The 18,723-nt window shown below is 43.8% G+C and overlaps 1 protein-coding gene across 2 annotated transcripts in view; it reads left to right on the forward strand.

The window, feature by feature from the left end:
• The first annotated feature begins 464 nt into the window (after positions 1–464).
• Positions 465–18,723, forward strand: part of LOC139259858 (juxtaposed with another zinc finger protein 1-like) — a 175,787-nt gene continuing 157,528 nt past the window's right edge. For both annotated transcript variants that reach the window (XM_070875751.1, XM_070875750.1), the window contains exon 1: positions 465–828. In XM_070875751.1, coding sequence (XP_070731852.1) covers positions 714–828 — 115 coding nt within the window. In that variant the 5' untranslated portion in view covers positions 465–713. The remainder of the gene's footprint in view (positions 829–18,723) is intronic.

Genomic DNA, 18,723 nt, shown 5'->3' on the forward strand with positions numbered 1-18,723 from the left:
AGGGGTTATCTGAAATTGTTGAACTCGATGTTGAGTCCAGAAGGCAACAAGTGTACTACTATTTGTAAAATGCATCTTTTTTGACGACATCCACCATTGTTTGTGAAAATTGCAATTATTAATGGTTCAACCTAAAGATGCCCAAGAAATTATTAATTCTACTAAAGGTGGCATAAAGGTGACCAACTTTCATGAATAATGTGAAGATTAGAAAAACTCGGAAACATAGTGGAGCAGATTTTACTTCTGGATTACACTTTGAATTGCAGCCAAAAGTGTAGTGGAAGAAAAGGCGTTTCTCCTTGCTGGATACGATAGGCATTCTTTTTTGCCCTCACTAACTTTTCTATATATGAGATATGCAAAGCACCTTCCCTGTCGGTTCTTGCACAGCATCCCCTGAGCCAGCAGCCGTTTCTATAGTGAGCGCACATGCTTATTTTGGTCACGTGAGCGGCGGGCGAGCCTCGGTTAAATGAAGGCGGTTTTTCGCACCTCCTGACGGCCGCTCTGCCGCGGTGATGCCCAGACTCCGTTTAGTAACGAAACACGGTTCACCATGAAGGTGCAGGAGTAACGGCGGGAGGCGGGGGAAGGGGCGTGTATGCGGGCGGACAGGCCGGCGGCCTGGCAGCGGGGAGTCGAGCGGCGCTTGGTGTAAGCGAGCTGGGGCTGGGGCTGGAGCCGGGCCGGGCGCCCAGGCGCCGTTCATCATGACAGCATTAGCCGCCGCCTCCTTCTTCTCCAACGTTTGTAATTTCGGTGGATGCGGTCTCACCTTTAGCACCCTGGCAGAACTTATCGAGCACATAGAAGACACCCACATAGGTAGGTGCCGGCCCTCGCTGCAATTGCAGCCTGCACTTGAGCTGTCAGAGCGGACTGGACGAGGCCTGGCCTGGGGGTTGGGTGGCGGGGGCGAGCTGAGTACATCGGCCTCCTCAGTCCACACATTGCTGACATTTAATTCAGAGCGAAATGCTGCAGCCGTGAACGGGTCCCGCCGGGCGGGAGCATTGTCCCTGGATGGCCTCCGGGCGCGGACATGGGAATAAGCTGGAGTGGGGAGGTTGCCGCTCCGCCTCTCCCTTTCTGTAAGCCGGCGCACTATCCTTCTCACCTGACGCAAGACAGAAGTAGGAGGGGAAGGCGATGCTTCTAGGGGAGGGATGAATGTACACATTCAGTTTAATCTCTAATGTGCTGCCTCTTGCTTTCCTCCATCAAAGTATCAATGCGCTTACTGTACGTCTGCACGGTTTGCTTTTCTCGTTGTTTTAATGATTGCATTCAGTAGCGACAGCAGGATGGCTTTGGTCAGTTGGGATTTTTTCCACTGTACAAACTTACTTTTACCTTCCTTTTGAAGATGGCCAGCGAGTTTAAAATAAGAAATATGATAGTTACAATTTTAACAATTTTTGTTCAAATGCAATCATATTTTCATACTGCCAGTGTGCTGTTAACATGCAGACATCCCTGTCTTACAATATTATTTCGATATCATAAAGTTACTTAAATACCATAAAAGTAACATATTGCTCATCCCTACAATTGTGAACTTGGTGATTAGTATTTCAACAAATGCTAGTTGCTTTTGTGATTTTATTTTTACAGTCTGATGCTTCTGCAGTCTCTTGAGTGGTGACCTGATATATTTAGAAGGTGAAGAACTAAGGGTTTTGATATGTTTATTTCAGGACCTCTTTAAACATTCATATAAGTTAACACTTTTTGTGATGGTACAAGAGTGCGTTTTTCTTGTGGGAAAACATTTCTTAACGGATTGTTAATTAAATTGTCTGGATTTTTCAAAAGTGATTTTTTTTAATGAGCTCTGTTCGAGAAGTACTTTAGCCTTCAGCAAGTTTGAAGACTTTGTATTGAGCAAATGTCTATTTTTTGAATTTGCATGCAAGAAAATGCTTCAGTTGTTCTGGATACAATATTGCCTAGAACCTAGCTTTGAATTCAGTGACCTCTGGATGAAATTAAAACGTCCTTAGCTGTAAAGATGTTATGTACCATGAGTTTGTGTAGTTTCATTTCACTTTGACCTGTGTGCAAGCCCAGAGCACAACAGTCTTGTTCGTGTAGTTTGTAAAGATGGCTGGTGAATGTAAGAGAAGTTCACATTGGTGGGGGTGGGGGGGGGGGGGGACTTTTCTGAGGCTAGAATTAAAGACAAAGTCACATGGTTAAGGAGTAAAGGGAGCTTTGCTCCTGTACATGATCTATGCTGTCTGTACCTTGAGGGCGTTTGTGACATTGGGTGCTTAAACTGCCAAAATGCTCTCCCCTCCTCATCCCTCATGTTGATGTGCAGAATAATTCATTTAACTTCTTTCCTCTTCTGAAACCAATGGTTTATATTTTAGTATAGTTCCAAAGCAGTATCCTCCCCACATCATTATTCTTCATGTGTGAGCCTAGGCAGTGATTGATTGCAGGCCGGTTATATAACTGTGGAGGGCATTGGAGGTGAGTGGGCCAGTCCTGTCCACAGAGGAACACTTTCTAGGTATGGTCACTTGATGTATAAGTGAGAACATAGGCATACATCTTCTCCCCCACTCCCCTGTTAGTTGTGATGGATTTCTGGGAATGGGGTATGCAACGTATGTTCAGGTTAGACATTGTCAATTGTTTACCATTTGAAAAAAGGAGTTGTAGTAGGAGTATATAGTATGAATGTTTCTATTTATGATCCCGCTATTCATTATTTTGTTTTTTAAATCTGGAATTGTTTAAGGTGTACAACTAATTAAGGGAAAGAAACCATGTTTGGAACTCCAGAGTGATTTGCATTCTATCAAATGCTCTGTTTTAATTTTAATATATAAACATCAATTTTATTTTCACAAAGCTGGTATATCAAATTTTTTGATCACTCTGTTTTGTACATAAACACTTGAATCAAAAGTAGAAATTACATTGTGTTTATGGAGGTACTATTCAAGGAAGCAAATATTTACAATTGGCTAGGCAACAAAAAGATATCTGACCAGTGATAGTGAATTATGGTTTTTCTTTCATTGGGAAGAAAGATGCATAACTCACTACACTACAGATAGATTGTGATTATACACCGTTTCTCCAGTGAATCCTAAAATTTATAGTAATTCTATAAATGTGTGCATTGTGATGGAACCTGTGTGTGTATATACGACCAATAAATTGTTTTATTGGTCAAAAAGGAATACGGTTCCCTTAGAAATGGGTTTTACTTCACAGTGCTGTTTCCAGTTCGAACATAATTAGTGGCTTGATTTGAAACTTCAGTTATATATAATCTATTGGATGCAAGCAAGACATTTTGTGCCTCCCTGCTGCCATTGAGATTACTTCCCTCCGCCACTTCCATCTATAATAATATGTCTGCAAAATCTTACTTCCTGTTGTCAACTTCTCACAAGTTTCTGTGTGCACATTTATAGCAGCTCTGGCTATGTAAACTTGTCACTGTAATTACACCCTCCTGCCAGTGATGGTGTTGTAGCATCTCAGCCTATATCATAGAGAAACTTCTATGCTGCAACCAACTCTGCTTCCCAAATTTTCAATATTTTGCTATTTAACTATAAAAGATCATAAATCAAAATATTGTTGAAAATAAGGACAGAATGTATGACTTTAAAATGAGGTTTGCGTAATGTCTGTTTCCCCTGGTCCGATTAACCCCTAACCCCTCCTCACCTGAAAACTATACTTGTTCTTGACTAGTATATTAAAAAGTTTGGGTACTGGATGCACCCTGCATGTAATACTTTTACGTCCATATTTTATTATAGGGAAAAATCCTATTTCAACATTTTATAATGGGTAAACAATATGCAAATATTTTACTTACTGTTTGTTGATGGACCAATTGAATCACCCAATGTTTTCAGAAAAAGTTTTTGGCTGTCTTTATTTCTCAGTGTCTCATTTATATTGGGCCAGAATTTACTGTCAAAATAATAATCAGGCTACTAGTGTTCACCGTTAATTTTGCACAAACTGCACAGCAACTTCAGGCGATGGCAGATGCATATCTAAACATAAAAATCTGGAAGTTGCTGTTGGGGATGCTGCGCTCTGCCGTCACTGTGGAAAGTGGCATTTCGCTGTCTGACGCCATTCAAATGCATTGAAAGGCGTGAAGTTCCTGTACTTGCATGGTAGATATGAACAGAAAATTAGGGCTTGTCCATTTCAGTATATGAATCCTTTTTATGGTGTGATAAATCTTAATGCCAATCAACCTCTCTGGCACTCCAAAAGAATTACAGAGAAACATAGAAAATAGGTGCAGGAGTAGGCCATTTGGCCCTTCGAGCTTGCACCGCCATTCAATGAGTTCATGGCTGAACATGCAACTTCAGTACCCCGTTCCTGCTTTCTCGCCATACCCCTTGATCCCCCTAGTAGTAAGGACTACATCTAACTCCTTTTTGAATATATTTAGTGAATTGACCTCAACAACTTTCTGTGGTAGAGAATTCCACAAGTTTACCACTCTCTGGGTGAAGAAGTTTCTCCTCATCTCGGTCCTCCCACCCCTTATCCTTAGACTGTGATCCCTGGTTCTGGACTTCCCCAACATTGGGAACATTCTTCCTGCATCTAACCTGTCTAAACCCATCAGAATTTTAAATGTTTCTTTGAGATCCCCTCTCATTCTTCTGAACTCCAGTGAATACAAGCCCAGTTGATCCAGTCTTTCTTGATAGGTCAGTCCCGCCATCCCGGGAATCAGTCTGGTGAACCTTCGCTGCACTCCCTCAATAGCAAGAATGTCCTTCCTCCAGTTAGGAGAGCAAAACTATACACAATACTCCAGGTGTGGCCTCACCAAGGCCCTGTACAACTGTAGTAACACCTCCCTGCCCCTATACTCAAATCCCCTCGCTATTAAGACCAACATGCCTTATTACAAGTGTGGAGTCCCATTCCTTTAGCTTGTAATTGTTGTTCCTGATTCAGGCTCTGTGCTGTTCATTTCACAATACTTCAGTCTGATTGGTTAAGGAGATACACAGATCCCAGAGGCCCTGTAGAGAGTGCCGCACCATTTCAATCTCCCACTCTCAGCAACTTCCAGTGCAAAGTCTCACAGCAATTGCAAGGACTAGTCTAATGAATGGCAAGTGCCATTCGTTCATTGGTTACAGTAAATTCTAGCCCAATGTCAAAATTTAAGGTTTTGAACAAAGGAAAAATTCCAAAAATGTTGGTTGGTGCTGAGACTACTCTTGTTTGTAATTTACATTAATGATTTGGACTCCAGAATCCAAGTACAATTTCAAAATTTGCAGATGACACCAAATCAGATGGTGTAATAAATACTGAGGGAGACTGAAACAAATTACACGACAACATTTATAAACTTGCAGAATGTGTGAGTAATTGGAAAATGAATTTTAATATCGATAAGTGTGGGGTGTTACATTTTGATAGGAAGAATGAGGAGGCCACAAACTGCTTGGATGATAGTCTAAATGAGGTAGAGGAGTAAAGAGATCCTGGGATACAGATGCACAAATCCCTAAAATGACACAGGTTAATAAGGCCATAATAAAGCAAACCAAGCACTGGGGTTTGTTTCCAGAAGGATCGAATTGAAAAGCAGCGAAGTTATGTTAAACTTTTATCAACCCTTGGTTAGACTACACTTGGAGTACTGTGCACATTTCTGGTCTCCATATTATAAAAATATAGAGGCATTGAAGAAAGTGCAAAAAGGATTCACAAGGATGACACCAGAACTGAGGATATACTTGTTAGGAAATGCTGAACAGGCTGGTATTCTTTTCTCTGGAAAAGAGAAGGCTGAGGGGTGACCTGATTGAGGTCTTTAAGATTATGAAATTATTTGATAGAGTAGGCGTGGAGAATGTCAAAGGCCTTTGTGAGGTCAAAGAAGGTCATGTACAAGGCTGTTCCCTGCATTTCTCTTGTAGTTGTCACGTAGATCGTGTCCGTTGTACCCCTTAGTGGACAGAATCCGCATTGCAACTCTGGGAGAAGCTCTTTAGCCACAGGAAGAAGACGGTTGAGAATTCTTGCTATGACTTTCCGTGTGGCTGACAGCAGGGAGATTCCTCTGTAGTTACCGCAGTCGGATTTGTCCCCTTTTTGGAAGATGGTCACGATTACGACATCCCTGAGATCTACTGGCATGCTTGCCTCCTTCCAAATACAAAAAATGAGGTTATGTATTCGTGCCAAAAGTGCTTCTCCGCCATGTTTTAGTGCTTTGGCGGGAATTTCATCTGCTCCTGTTGCCTTGTTGTTGTTCAGCTGATGGATGGCCTTTTCTACCTCGTGCCTGCTGAGATGGCGGAGAGTACCATGCTCACGGGATGGAGTCGAGGACAGGAGATCTTCGAAATGCTCCTTCCAATGGGCACTGATTGCCTCTCTGTCCTTGATGAGTACCTCGCCATTCTTGGTCAGCAGCGGGGTAGGGTCTTAGGTGCTTGGGCCATAGGTAGTCTTGACTGTGCTGAAGAATCCATGCACATCGTGGTTGTCGGCTAACTGTTGGATCTCCTGAGCTTTCTCCACTCCCCATCTGTTGTTTAGGTCATGGGTTTTATGTTGGACCTTGGCCTTTAGCCGTCTGTAGAGCTGCTTCCTTGCTCTTGTATTGGGTTGCTGTTTTAAGTTCAGAAATGCCTTGCGCTTGCGGCTAATTAGCTCCTGGATCTCCTGGTCGTTCTCATCAAACCAGTCTTGGTGTTTCCTGGTCGAGTGACCGAGCGTCTCTTCGCAGGTGCTGATTATGGAGGCCTTAAGGGCAGACTAGGCGCTGTGGGCACTCTGCGTTTCTGGGTTATCGAAGATCGCCAGGTTGGCAGTAAGGCACTAGCTGAAGAGGACTTTCTTATCAGGGTCTTTGAGTGCCTCTGCGTTGATTTTCCTGCGGCGTTGTTTCTGTTGCCGTCGCTGCTTTGGGGCTACATTGGTGTTCATGACGGAGCGGATTAGGCGGTGGTCCGTCGAGCAGTCGTCGGCTCTTGTCATGGCGCGGGTGATGCGCACATCCTTGCGGTCCCTCCCTCAGATGATGACATAGTTGAGCAGATGCCAGTGCTTGGAGTGAGGGTGCTGCCATGAGGCCTTGTACTTGTGTCTCTGACGGAACAAGTTGTTGGTAATGATGAGGCCATGTTCTTGACATTTCACCAGGAGCAGGATATCGCTGGAGTTGGTTTTCCCTATCCTTTCTCTGCCGATCACACCTTCACAGAGGTGAGGGATTATGGAGCGTTATCCTCTGTTTCGGCTCCCCTCAAAAGTTTGTCACCATCCTTCGTCTGCTTCACGATGACATGCAAGCTGTGATCCTGACCAATGGATCCACCACAGACCCAATCCACATCAGGACCGGGGTCAAGCAAGGCTGCGTCATCGCACCAATGCTCTTTTCGATCTTCATTACTGCAATACTTCATCTCACCCTTGGCAAGCTCCCCGCTGCAGTGGAGCTAAATTATAGAACAGATGGGAATCTGTTCAGCCTGCACCGCCTCCAGTCCAGATCCCAGGTCATCCCATCCTCTATTATTGAACTGCAGTAAGCAGGCGACGCTTGCGTCTGCGTACACGCTGAGGCCAAACTCCAAGCCATCGTCAACACCTTCACTGAGGCGTATGAGAACATGGGCCTTACGCTAAACATCCGTAAGACAAAGGTCCTCTACCAACCTGACCCTGCCACACAGCACTGCCACACCCCCCCTCCCCCGGATTATCAAAATCCACGATGAGGCTCTGGACAACATGGATCATTTTCCATATCTCGGGAGCCTACTGTCAGCAAGGGCAGACATTGATGACGAGGTCCAACACCGTCGAGATTCTCCGAATTTCCTGGTTCGCCATTTTTTGGCAAAATATCGCCAAAAAACTGGGCACAAGGTAGGCAAATTTTTCGCCCAAACTTTTAATCATGAGATTTGGTATAGATCCATGAGTTGTTATTTTTTTCCCCCGACTTGCTGATCTTTGCTCCTGAACAGGAAGCGTATTTGGCCGTCACTAACCGTTACTGATTTCCTTAAATAATCTCTGATGCCTTTCCTGAATTAATGCATTTTACTAACTAATGTTGAAATGTTTGCTCTACACCACAGGGATTCTTCTATTTAAAGCCACAACAGAAAGCTCCAGTTTTCTCCTGAAGTTTGAGAGAAATCGAGTTTAAAAATGATGCAGAGTTTCAGACAACGTGGGACTTCCGGGATCAGACCCACCCACACTGTGCCGCAAGTTCTGCCCCTCAGACTCCAATTGGTTGGTGGACCAACCTCAACCCCTCCCCGCTCTTCCTATTGGTTTGCAGCTCACGTCAATTATCCGGGCCAGTTTAACGGTGAGATTGACAGCCCTGCAGTTGGAAAATAAACCTCAATCTTGCCCATCCGTTACAATATTTAATTAAACGAAATACATTTTCACACAAAAAGTGTTTCAAAATTTTCTAAAGGCGTGAGCGTGTTTGTGATGGCCTAATGGCGGTCTCCATTACCCAAAGTACCCCGGCTCTAAGGTTTAGGTTTATTAATTTCCACCCTCCACTGCTCCAAAAGTGCTTTTCCCCACCCTCTATCTCAATTTCATCAGTGAAACTGACTTTTTGACTGGATCACTAATGGTGCTGTCTGTACCTACCCAGACTGCACCATGGCAGATTGCCCCTGATTGATATGAGGATCCCAGCATTACATATGTAAATCGGCGTATTTTTTCAATAAGAAATCACAAAATTTAAGCGTTCCATTGCGAGTAAAGCTTTATTTCACTCTGCAGTCACGTTTCTCGTGATGGATTCGCGAGAGTTGGCAATACTGCTTCCTATTCTCTGCCACGCACTTGAATCGTCTTGCATAAACCCACTCCTACGCTCTGGACCTCTATGTTCTCCAAAGGCCCATCGAGGCACCTATCACTTCCTGCCTACAAGCAGTAACTGTAACTGTCCTATCTTCCTCTCTTGCTGATCTTTTTGTCCACAACTCGTACTGGGGGTTAATCTTTCCAACCTCCTCGCCGTCCTGCTCAACCCACTTTCTATCTCGTCCTCACCAATCTACATGTCGCAGGTGCATCTGTCCATGACAGTCATTGTGGAGACGAAGTTCCATCTTCACATCGAAGACCCCCTCCATCGTATTATGTGTCACTACCACCATGCTAAATGGGATAGATCTAGCAGCTCAAAACTGGGCATCCATGAGGCGCTGTAGGCCATCAGCGGCAGCAGAATTGTATTCCATCACAATCTGTAATCTCATGGCCCAGCATATCCCTCGCTCTACCATTACCATCAAGCCAGGGGACCAACCCTGGTTCAATGAGAAGTGCAGAAGAGCATGCCAGGAGCAGCACCAGGCATCCGTAAAAATGAGGTACCAACCTGGGGTAGCTGCAACACAGGACTATATGCATGCTAAACAACGGAAGCAACATGCTATATACAGAGCTAAGCAATCCCACAATCAACTGCTCAAATCAAAGCTGTGCAGTCCTGTCACATCCAGTCGTGAATGGTGGTGGACGATTAAACAACTAATGGGGGGAGGAGGAGACTCTATGAATATCCCCATCCTCAATGATGGCAGAGCCCAGCACGCAAGTGCAAAAAACAAGGCTGAAGCGTTTGCAATCATCTTCAGCCAGAAGTGCCGACTGGATGATCCATATCGACCTGTGCCTGAAGTCCCTACTATCACAGAAGCCAGTCTTCAGCCAATTCAATTCACTCCACATGATACGAAGAAACGGCTGAGCGCAGTGGATACAGCAAAGGCAATGGGCCTTTACCCGACAATACCCCGGCTGCCGTGCTGAAGACTTGTGCTCCAGAACTAGCCGCACCTCTAGCCAAGCTGTTCCAGTACAGCTACAACATTGGTATCTATCCGACAATGTGGAAAACTGCCCAGGTATGTCCTGTCCACAAAAAGCAGGACAAATCCAATCCAGCCAATTACAGACGCATCAGTCTACTCTCAATCATCAGCAAAGTGATGGAAGGTATTGTCGACAGTGCTATCAAGCAGCACTTACTCACCAATAACCTGCTCAGTTTGGGTTCCGCCAGAACCACTTGGCTCCAGACCTCAATACAGCTTTGGTCCAAACACTGAAAAGAGCTGAATTCCAGAGGTGAGTTGAGAGTGACTGCCCTTGATATCAAGGCAAAATTTGACCGTGTGTGGCATCTAGGAGCCCTAGTAAAATTGAAGTCAATGGGAAGCGTGGTGGGTGGGGGGAGACTCTCCACTGGATGGGATCATGACTAGCACACAGGAAGATAGTTGTGAGTGTTGAGGGTCAATCATCCCAGCCCCAGGACCTCGCTGCAGGAGTTTCTCAGGGCAGTGTCCTAGGCCCAACCATCTTCAGCTGCTTTATTAATGACCTTCCCTCCATCATAAGGTCGGGAGTAGGGATATTCGCTGATGATTGGAACTGAACACTGTTCATTCACAACTTCTCAGAAAATAAAGGAGTTCATGCCCGCATGCAGAAAGACCTGGCCCACATTCAGGCTTGGGCTGATAAGTGGCATGTAACATTCATGCTACACAAGTGACAGGCAATGACCATTTCCAACAAGCGAGAGTCTAACCACCTCCCCATGATATTCAGCAGCATTACCATCTCCGAATCCTCCACCATCAACATCCTGGGGTCACCATTGACCAGAAATGTTACTGTACAACCACATAAATACTGTGACTACAAGAGAAGGTCAGAGACTGGGTATTCTGTGGCACGTGTCTCACCTCCTGAATCCCCAAAGCCTTCCACCATCTACAAGACACAAGTCAGAAATGTGATGTACAGCTCCACACTGCTCAAGAAGCTCGACACCATTGGCAACTCATCCACCACCTTAAACATTAATTCCCTTCATCACCAGCGCTCGGTGCACACTACAGCCACGATCTACAAGACGCACTGCAGCAACTCGCCAAGGCTTCTTCGACAGCACCTCCCAAACTCGTGACCTCTACCACCTAGAAGGACAAGGGCAGCAGGCACATGGGAACACCATCACCTGTAAGTTTCCCTCCAAGTCACACACCATCCTGACTTGGAAATATATTGCTGTTCCTTCATTGTCGCTGGGTCTAAATCCTGGAACTCCCTCCCTAACAGCACTGTGGGAGTTCCTTCACCACAAGGACTGCAGCTGGTCAAGAAGACTGCTCAACACCACATTCTCAAGTAATTAGGGATGGGCAATAAATGCTGGTCTTGCCAGCAATGCCCATATCCCGGAATGAATAAAATAAAAAACTGCTGCCCCTGACTCTACCTGCGGAGCAACAATCATCACTCCAGACTGTTGGTACGCTCATGAACATCACCCTTGCTATCCCTGATCATATGGATGATTGCATTGACATCATGGCTTTGACATAATCTTAGCTTACTGGGCAAACTTGTCTCTTACTGAAGCCTCCCCGCCTAGTTATACTTTCCACTGTCTACCAGTGCAAACCACCGTGGTGACCGTGTGGCCCTTATCAGCAAATCATATCTTGATCTCTTGCCATATTACTATGGTAGCTTGTCATTTGAGCACCTGTCTGTGTTTCACCCCTCCAGTCTCTTTAAAAAAAATCTTCATTGTATACCCCTCCATTCTCCCATCTTTCCTTCCTCAGCCTTTAGTTCTGAGTGACTCTTTATCCTCTGTGATTTCAATCTCCATCTTGACTCACCTTTTCCCCTCATTTCTGATTTTACTGTCCCCGGTCCTCCTTTAACCTGTCTCCATTTCCATTCTTCCACGTAGTCAATCACAGCCATCCCGTCAACATTACCATCTCGCGTGGTCCTCTTTCTTCCATGGTCTCAATCACAGATAAGGCTAACTGACCATTTCCTTGTACCCCTCACCTTCCACATCGTCCTTACCCCTTCCAACCCCATTTCCTTTAACGTTTGCCTTTGGAGAAAAAACTCTCATCTAAGTCCCTTAAAATCGCATTTCAAATTCCCAATTATCTTGCCACCTCCATTCACTAGATCTTTTTGCTGCTTTTGATTTGCTCAACCATTCCCGCTCAACCACTTTTGATGCCCTTGTCACCATTAAAGCCCTTTCTCTCTTTTATTGTCGTTTCCTCTATTATAGCCCTTTTCTTCACATTCTTCAGTCCAAGGTGTGCTGACTTGAGCATATTTTGTGGACAACAGTTTCAGACATCCCTGATCTGGCTACATCATATCGAGCACTGTTGAGCCCGCTCACTACTCCAGGATCACCTTGAGAGCTAAGATAACTCATGGCTTCTTTGTTTTCTTAAACAGTTCTCCCCTTCATCATCCACCCTCACCTACCCTCAGCAAGTATGAGGAGCTCATGGACTTCCTTGTCACTAAAAGTGAGACCATTTGTTCAGCTGCCTCTGCTGCATTCCCCTCCCCCATTTCCCCTTGTCCACCAAGCCAAATTTCCCCCAAGGCTCCATCCTGTCCTAGCCCTGAACCTGCACCTTTCTCTAGTTTCTCTTCTACCTCCCTTTGTGCCCTCTCTGAGCTCATTTTGTCCATGAGACCTACCTACTGCTCTCTTGACCCTGTTCCCAACAAACTGCTTACCACTCAACTTCTTTTCCAAGTCTTATGTTAGCTGACATTGTAAATGGTTACCTCTTTGGGTACTGTCCCCTTTCTTTCAAAAGCAATGTCATTACCCCCTTCTCAAATAACCCACCCTTGATCCAGTGTTCTTGCAAGCTACTGTCACAACATCAGCCTCGCTTTTCTCTCATCATTGAACATGTCACCTCCCAATTTCCTGCATCTCCCTGTTGTAATCTCTCCAGTCCACAGCACTGAAGTGCCTTAATCAAAGTCACAAGTGACATCCTTTGTGATTATGACGGTGATGCATCATTCCATCTCAGAGTTTGATGTGATCGAACACACCATACTCCTCCAACATCTCTCGCCCATTATCCAGCACAGTGGGTCTGCCCTCACTTGGTTCCGCTCTTAGATATCCAATCATACATAAAGCATCTCCAGCAATGGCTTCTCTTTCTGCCCTGAATTGTTACCTCTGGAGTCCTCCAAAGGATTCTTGTTGGCCCCTTCCTGTTCCTCATTTGCATGCTGCCTTGATGACATGATCCGAAAACATGGCATCAGATTACACGTAAACTGATGACACCAAGCTCTATCTCTCTCCATTTGACTGCTCCATTGCCTCTGCTTTAAAAACATAAGAAATACGAGCAGAAGTAGGCCATTCGCCGCTTCGAGCCTGCTCTGCCATTTAATAAGATCATGGCTGATCTTCTACCTCAACTCCACCTTCTCGCATTATCCCCATATCCCTTGATTCCCTTAGTATCCAAAAATCTTATCGATCTCTGTCTTGAATATACTCAACAACTGTGCATCCACAGCACTCTGAGGAAGAGAATTCCAAAGATTCACAACGCTTTTGAGTGAAGAAATTTCTCCTCATCTCAGTCCTAAATGGCCAACGCCTTATTCTGAGACTGACCCCTGTTCTAGACTCCTCAGCCAGGGGAAACATCCTCCTGCATCTACCCTATCAAGCCCTATAAGAATTTTATGTTTCAATGAAATCGCTCCTCATTCTTGGGGAATATGTTTCAATCTCTCCTAATAGGAAAATCCTCATCCCAGGATTCAGTTTAGTGATCCTTCTTTGCACTCCCTCTAAGGCAATTATATCCTTCTTTGGGTAGAATGTACACAGTACTCCAAGAGACTTCTTTACTCCAATCCCTTTGTAATAAAGGCTAACATATCATTTTATTAATTGCTTGCTGTACCTGCATGTTAACCTTCTGTGATTTGTGTACAAGGACACACAGATCCCTCTGAATACCAGCATTTCCCAGTCTCACCATTTGAAAAATATTCCGCTTTTCTATTTTTCCTATCAAAGTGGATAACTTCACAATTCCCCACGTTATATTCCATCTGCCATGTTCTTGACCACTCACTTAACGCGTCTATACCCTTTTACGGCCTTTGCGTCCTCCACACACATTACTTTCGCATCTAAATTTGTATCATCAGAAAACTTGGATACATTACACTCAATCCCCTCATCTAAGTCATTGGTATAGATCATAAATAGTTGAGGCCCAGGCACTGATCCTTGCAGTACCCCACTAGTTACAGCCTGCCAACCAAAAAAATGACCTGTTAATTCCTACTCTTATTTCTTGTCAACCAATCCTCAATCCATGCTAATATATTACCCCCAATCCCATGAGCTTTAATTTTGTGTAAAAACCTCTTGCATAGGAACATAGGAACATAGGAAATAGGAGCAGGAGTGGACCATTTGGCCCTTCGAGCCTGCTCCGCCATTTTATATGATTATGGCTGATCTGATCTTGGGCTCAGCTCCACTTCCCTGCCTGCTCATAGCCCTTCACTCCCGTATCTTTCAAAAATCTGTCCATCTCACCTTAAATATATTCAATGACCCAGCCTCCACAGCTCTCTGGGGCAGAGAATTCCACAGATTTATAACCCTCTGAGAGAAGAATTTCTTCTTCATCTACGTTCTAAATGGGCGACCCCTTATTCTTAAACTATGTCCTCTAGTTCTAGATTCCCCCATGACTGGAAACATCCTCTTTGCATTCTACCTTGTCGAGCCCCCTCAATATCTTATGTTTCAACAAGATCCCCTCTCCTCCTTCTTAACTCCAATGAATATAGGCCCAACCTACTCAACCTTTCTTCATAAGTCAACCCCCTCATCTGCGGAATCAACCTAGTGAACCTTCTCTGAACTGCCTCCAATGCAAGTATATCCCTCCTTTTTAAATAAGGAGACCAAAACTGTATGCAGTACTCTGGGTGTGGTTTCAACAATACTCTGTACAGTTGTAGCAGGACTTCTCTGCTTTTATACTCTATTCCCCCTTGCAATAAAGGCCAGCATTCCATTTGCCTTCCTGATTACTTGCTGTACCTGCATATTAACATTTTGTGTTTCATGCACAAGGACCCCCAGGTTCCTCTGTACTGCAGCATTTTGTAATCTCTCTCCATCTAAATAATAATTTGCTTTTTTATATTTCCTGCCAAAGTGGATAACCTCACACTTTCCCACATTATACTCCATCTGCCAAATGTTTGCCCACTTACTTGGCCTGTCCCTATCCATTTGCAGATTCTTTGTGTCCTCCTCGCAACTTGCTTTCCCACCCATCTTTGTATCATCAGCAAACTTGGCTACATTACACTCGATCCCTTCATCCAAGTCCTTAATATAGATTGTAAATAGTTGAGGTCCCAGCACCGATCGCTGTGGCACCCCACTAGTTACTGTTTACCTACCGGAAAATGACCCATTTATCCTGACTTTCTGTTTGTTAGCCAGTCCGCTATCCATGCAAATATATTTCCCCCAACTCCGTGAGCTTTTATCTTGTGCAGTGACCTTTTATGTGGCACCTTATCATCGAATGCCTTCTGGAAATCCAAATACATCACATCCACTGGTTCCCCCTTATCCACCCTGCTCGTTACATCCTCAAGAATTCCAGCAAATTTGTCAAACATGATTTCCCTTTCATAAAACCATGCTGACTCTGCTTGACTGTATTATGCTTTTCCAAATGTCCTGCTACTGCTTCCTTAATAATGGTCTCCAGCATTTTCTCAATGACAGATTTGGGCTAACTCGTCTATAGTTTCCTGCTTTCTGTCTGCCTCCTTTTTTAAATAGAGGTGTTACATTTGCGGTTTTCCAATCCGCTGGGACTGCTCCAGAATCCAGGGTACTTTGGTAGATTACAACACTTGTGTGGCACCTTACCGAATGCTTTTTGAAATCCAATTACACTGCATCCACCGGTTTCCCACTTATCTACCCTGCTTGTTACAACTTCAAAAGCCTAATGTCTGACTGCTTATTTGATATCCAGTCTTGAATGAGCCACAATTTCCTGTTTAAACGCTGGGAAGACTGAAGCCATTGTCGTCCGACCTCACCACAACCAATTCCGCCCCCCTTTCCAGCCAATGTCTTGGGTTGTACCAGACAATTTGCAATCTCGGTGTCCTATTTGATTCTGAACTGAGCTTTCGACACCTCTCGTCTCCATTACAAAGGCTGCCTACTTTGGTAAAATTGCCCACATCGGTAAAATTGCCCATCTCTACTCTCTACCCATGCCCCAGTCTATCTGCTGCTGAATGTCTCATCGATGTCTTTCATATCTCCAGACTTTATTTTTCAGTGCTCCCCTTGCCTGCCTCCTATCACCCACCCTCCATATGCTTCAGATAATCCCAAACTCTATTCCTTGTATCCTATCTCGCTCCAGATCCTGTTCAAATATTTTCCCGCCGCCGCCGCCTCCCTCCCCTTCCCGTGCTTGGTTACCTACATTGACTCCCTGTTTCCTAATACCTCAAATTTAAAATACTCATCTTCCTTTTTAAATCCCTCCTGGCGCCTCCTCTCTAACCTCCTTAAACCTGTTGGGAACTTTGAATTGTCTGGTCTCTGGATTCTTGATCATCCCTTACTCTCTTTGCCCCACCATTAATGGCTGTGTCTTAAGCCTTCTCGGCCCTATGCTCTGGAATTCCCTCCCTAAACCACTTTTCTTTTAATACCCTCCTTAAAACATATCTCTCTGACACAGTTTTTTGCCATCCCTACTAATATCATCATCTTTGGTTTGTTGTCCATTTTTATCTGATTACACTTCTTTCAAGCACCTTGGAATGTTTTTCTTTATTAAAGGTGCTGTATAAATGCAAGTTTTTGCTGTTGTATAGATAGGTATGTCAGTGGGCAAGATGTGTCCAGAATCATGTGTTGCCTTCCTGGTGCTAGTATGAAAGAGTATGCAGAGAGATTTTGGGGAAAATTTAGTGAGCAGCGACTGGGCATAGTTCTTTTAGGAACCAACTGATTCTTGATAGGACCGAGGAAAGTGCCTTGTGACTTGTGCCAAGAATATGAGGAGCTGAGAAGAATGTTTAAAAGCAAAACATCGAAGTCAGTATTCTCTTGAACACTGACTGTTACACACATTCAGGTGCTTAGCCAGCTGAATGTATGGTTGAAGAGTAGTACAAGATTGAGTTTCAAGTTTATGGGACATACAGATCAGTTTTGGAACAGTAGTCGTTGTATTTGTGCCCCTAACTTGCCACCAATAATACATAGCACATAGGAATGAGTTTAAATGTGTAAGCTCTGTGGGGAGAGGTTTTTCTTAAAGCCTAGGGGGAGGATTTACTAAATATATAAGAGCAAAGCAGTTTAAAATAGCAAGGTCAGAGTGGGCTGTGGAAGTCCTACCTTGGGTCTGATGGGCTAGATGTTACAGAGAAGGATATTGAAGGAAAGAATGAGAGAAATAGAAGGGAAAGGGTACAAAGAAACACACGTGTTTTGGTTGTTGTTTATATTTGAATGCAAAGCATTGTAAATAAAGTCAAGGAACTAGATGCACTGATTAGAATTGAGGGTGTAGCATTAAAATAGGGCTTTATATGGCGTGAAATGGGGAACTAAATATTGCTGGCTATAAAATTTCTAATAAAGATAGAGAAGGAAGAAAGCAAGCAGGAGGTGAATTTATGTTGGGAATACAGTGAAGAGCAGCAAATAATGGGGTAAAAATTATGGATATGATTTGGCAATTTACAGCAGTTTATAGCAGTAAAAAGAGTTGTAATAATGGGACACTTTCTACTAAGATAAACTGGAATAAGACAAAAGTTTGTGGTCAAAATGGGAAAGGGTTTCTAGAATCCAGAAGTGTTTCCATAATTGTTTGTTTCCATGTCTAACAAGGAAGGATGCCGTGCTAGATTTGGGTCTACCATTTTAGCCACATATTGGCTGGCACACAATACAGGTAAACGTACTTCACTAACATCTACCATCATTTAGTGAAAAACTTTGTAATCTTTCTCTTCCACTAAAGTTTGGAATTCTGATATGAGTTTATCAGACATAGCACATCTTAGTGCAGCTGGTAGCTTTTTGTCCAGCAGTTCGAACGGTACTTTGACTTCATTAGATTGATCGCTGACAATGTTGACTTGCTCAACAAGACGTGCAAGATTCTCTACTGCTCTTCATCCAGAACTTGATTAAATGCTGCTTACTTTTTGCTATGATGTACCCTGTTGGAGCTACTTGTTATTGATTGAGCTTGTCTTGAGTGGTTATTCTGATTGGTCAAGCTGACAACAATGACGGCTCCTCGGTCCATATAATGTTGAAGTTTAGCATTTTCAATCAATTTGCACATCATTTTAGCAGATAACAAATAAGCAGTAACCAAGGAAGATTGATCAAAATATATTCTGCTTTTCATCCTCCCATTTTACCAACAAATGTACAAAAAGGTTAAAGTACACATGTATACGCGAATATGAGTATTGAGATCACGTGCCCAATGACTGTTACTAATTTTTTATCTACTAATCAAAAATGAAATTAGCCACATCACGATTCCCAATTAGCTACATGTATTGTACAACACTAATCTAGGTGTAAGAGAAAATTGGCATTAGGGGTATAAGCGAAATAAGGTTCAAAGTGCCAGCTTCTACCTCGGCTCAGCAAGAGGAAGAAGGTCTGTGGCTGATCTCCCATTCTAACATATTCCAGCACCAAGGACCCAGAGGCCTCTGATTCAACATTGATGTACCAAAACACTAGATAACATTAAGGTACGTCCAGTCCGA

This window comes from Pristiophorus japonicus, chromosome 3, assembly GCF_044704955.1.
Source record: "Pristiophorus japonicus isolate sPriJap1 chromosome 3, sPriJap1.hap1, whole genome shotgun sequence".
In the NCBI taxonomy this organism is placed as follows: domain Eukaryota; kingdom Metazoa; phylum Chordata; class Chondrichthyes; family Pristiophoridae; genus Pristiophorus; species Pristiophorus japonicus.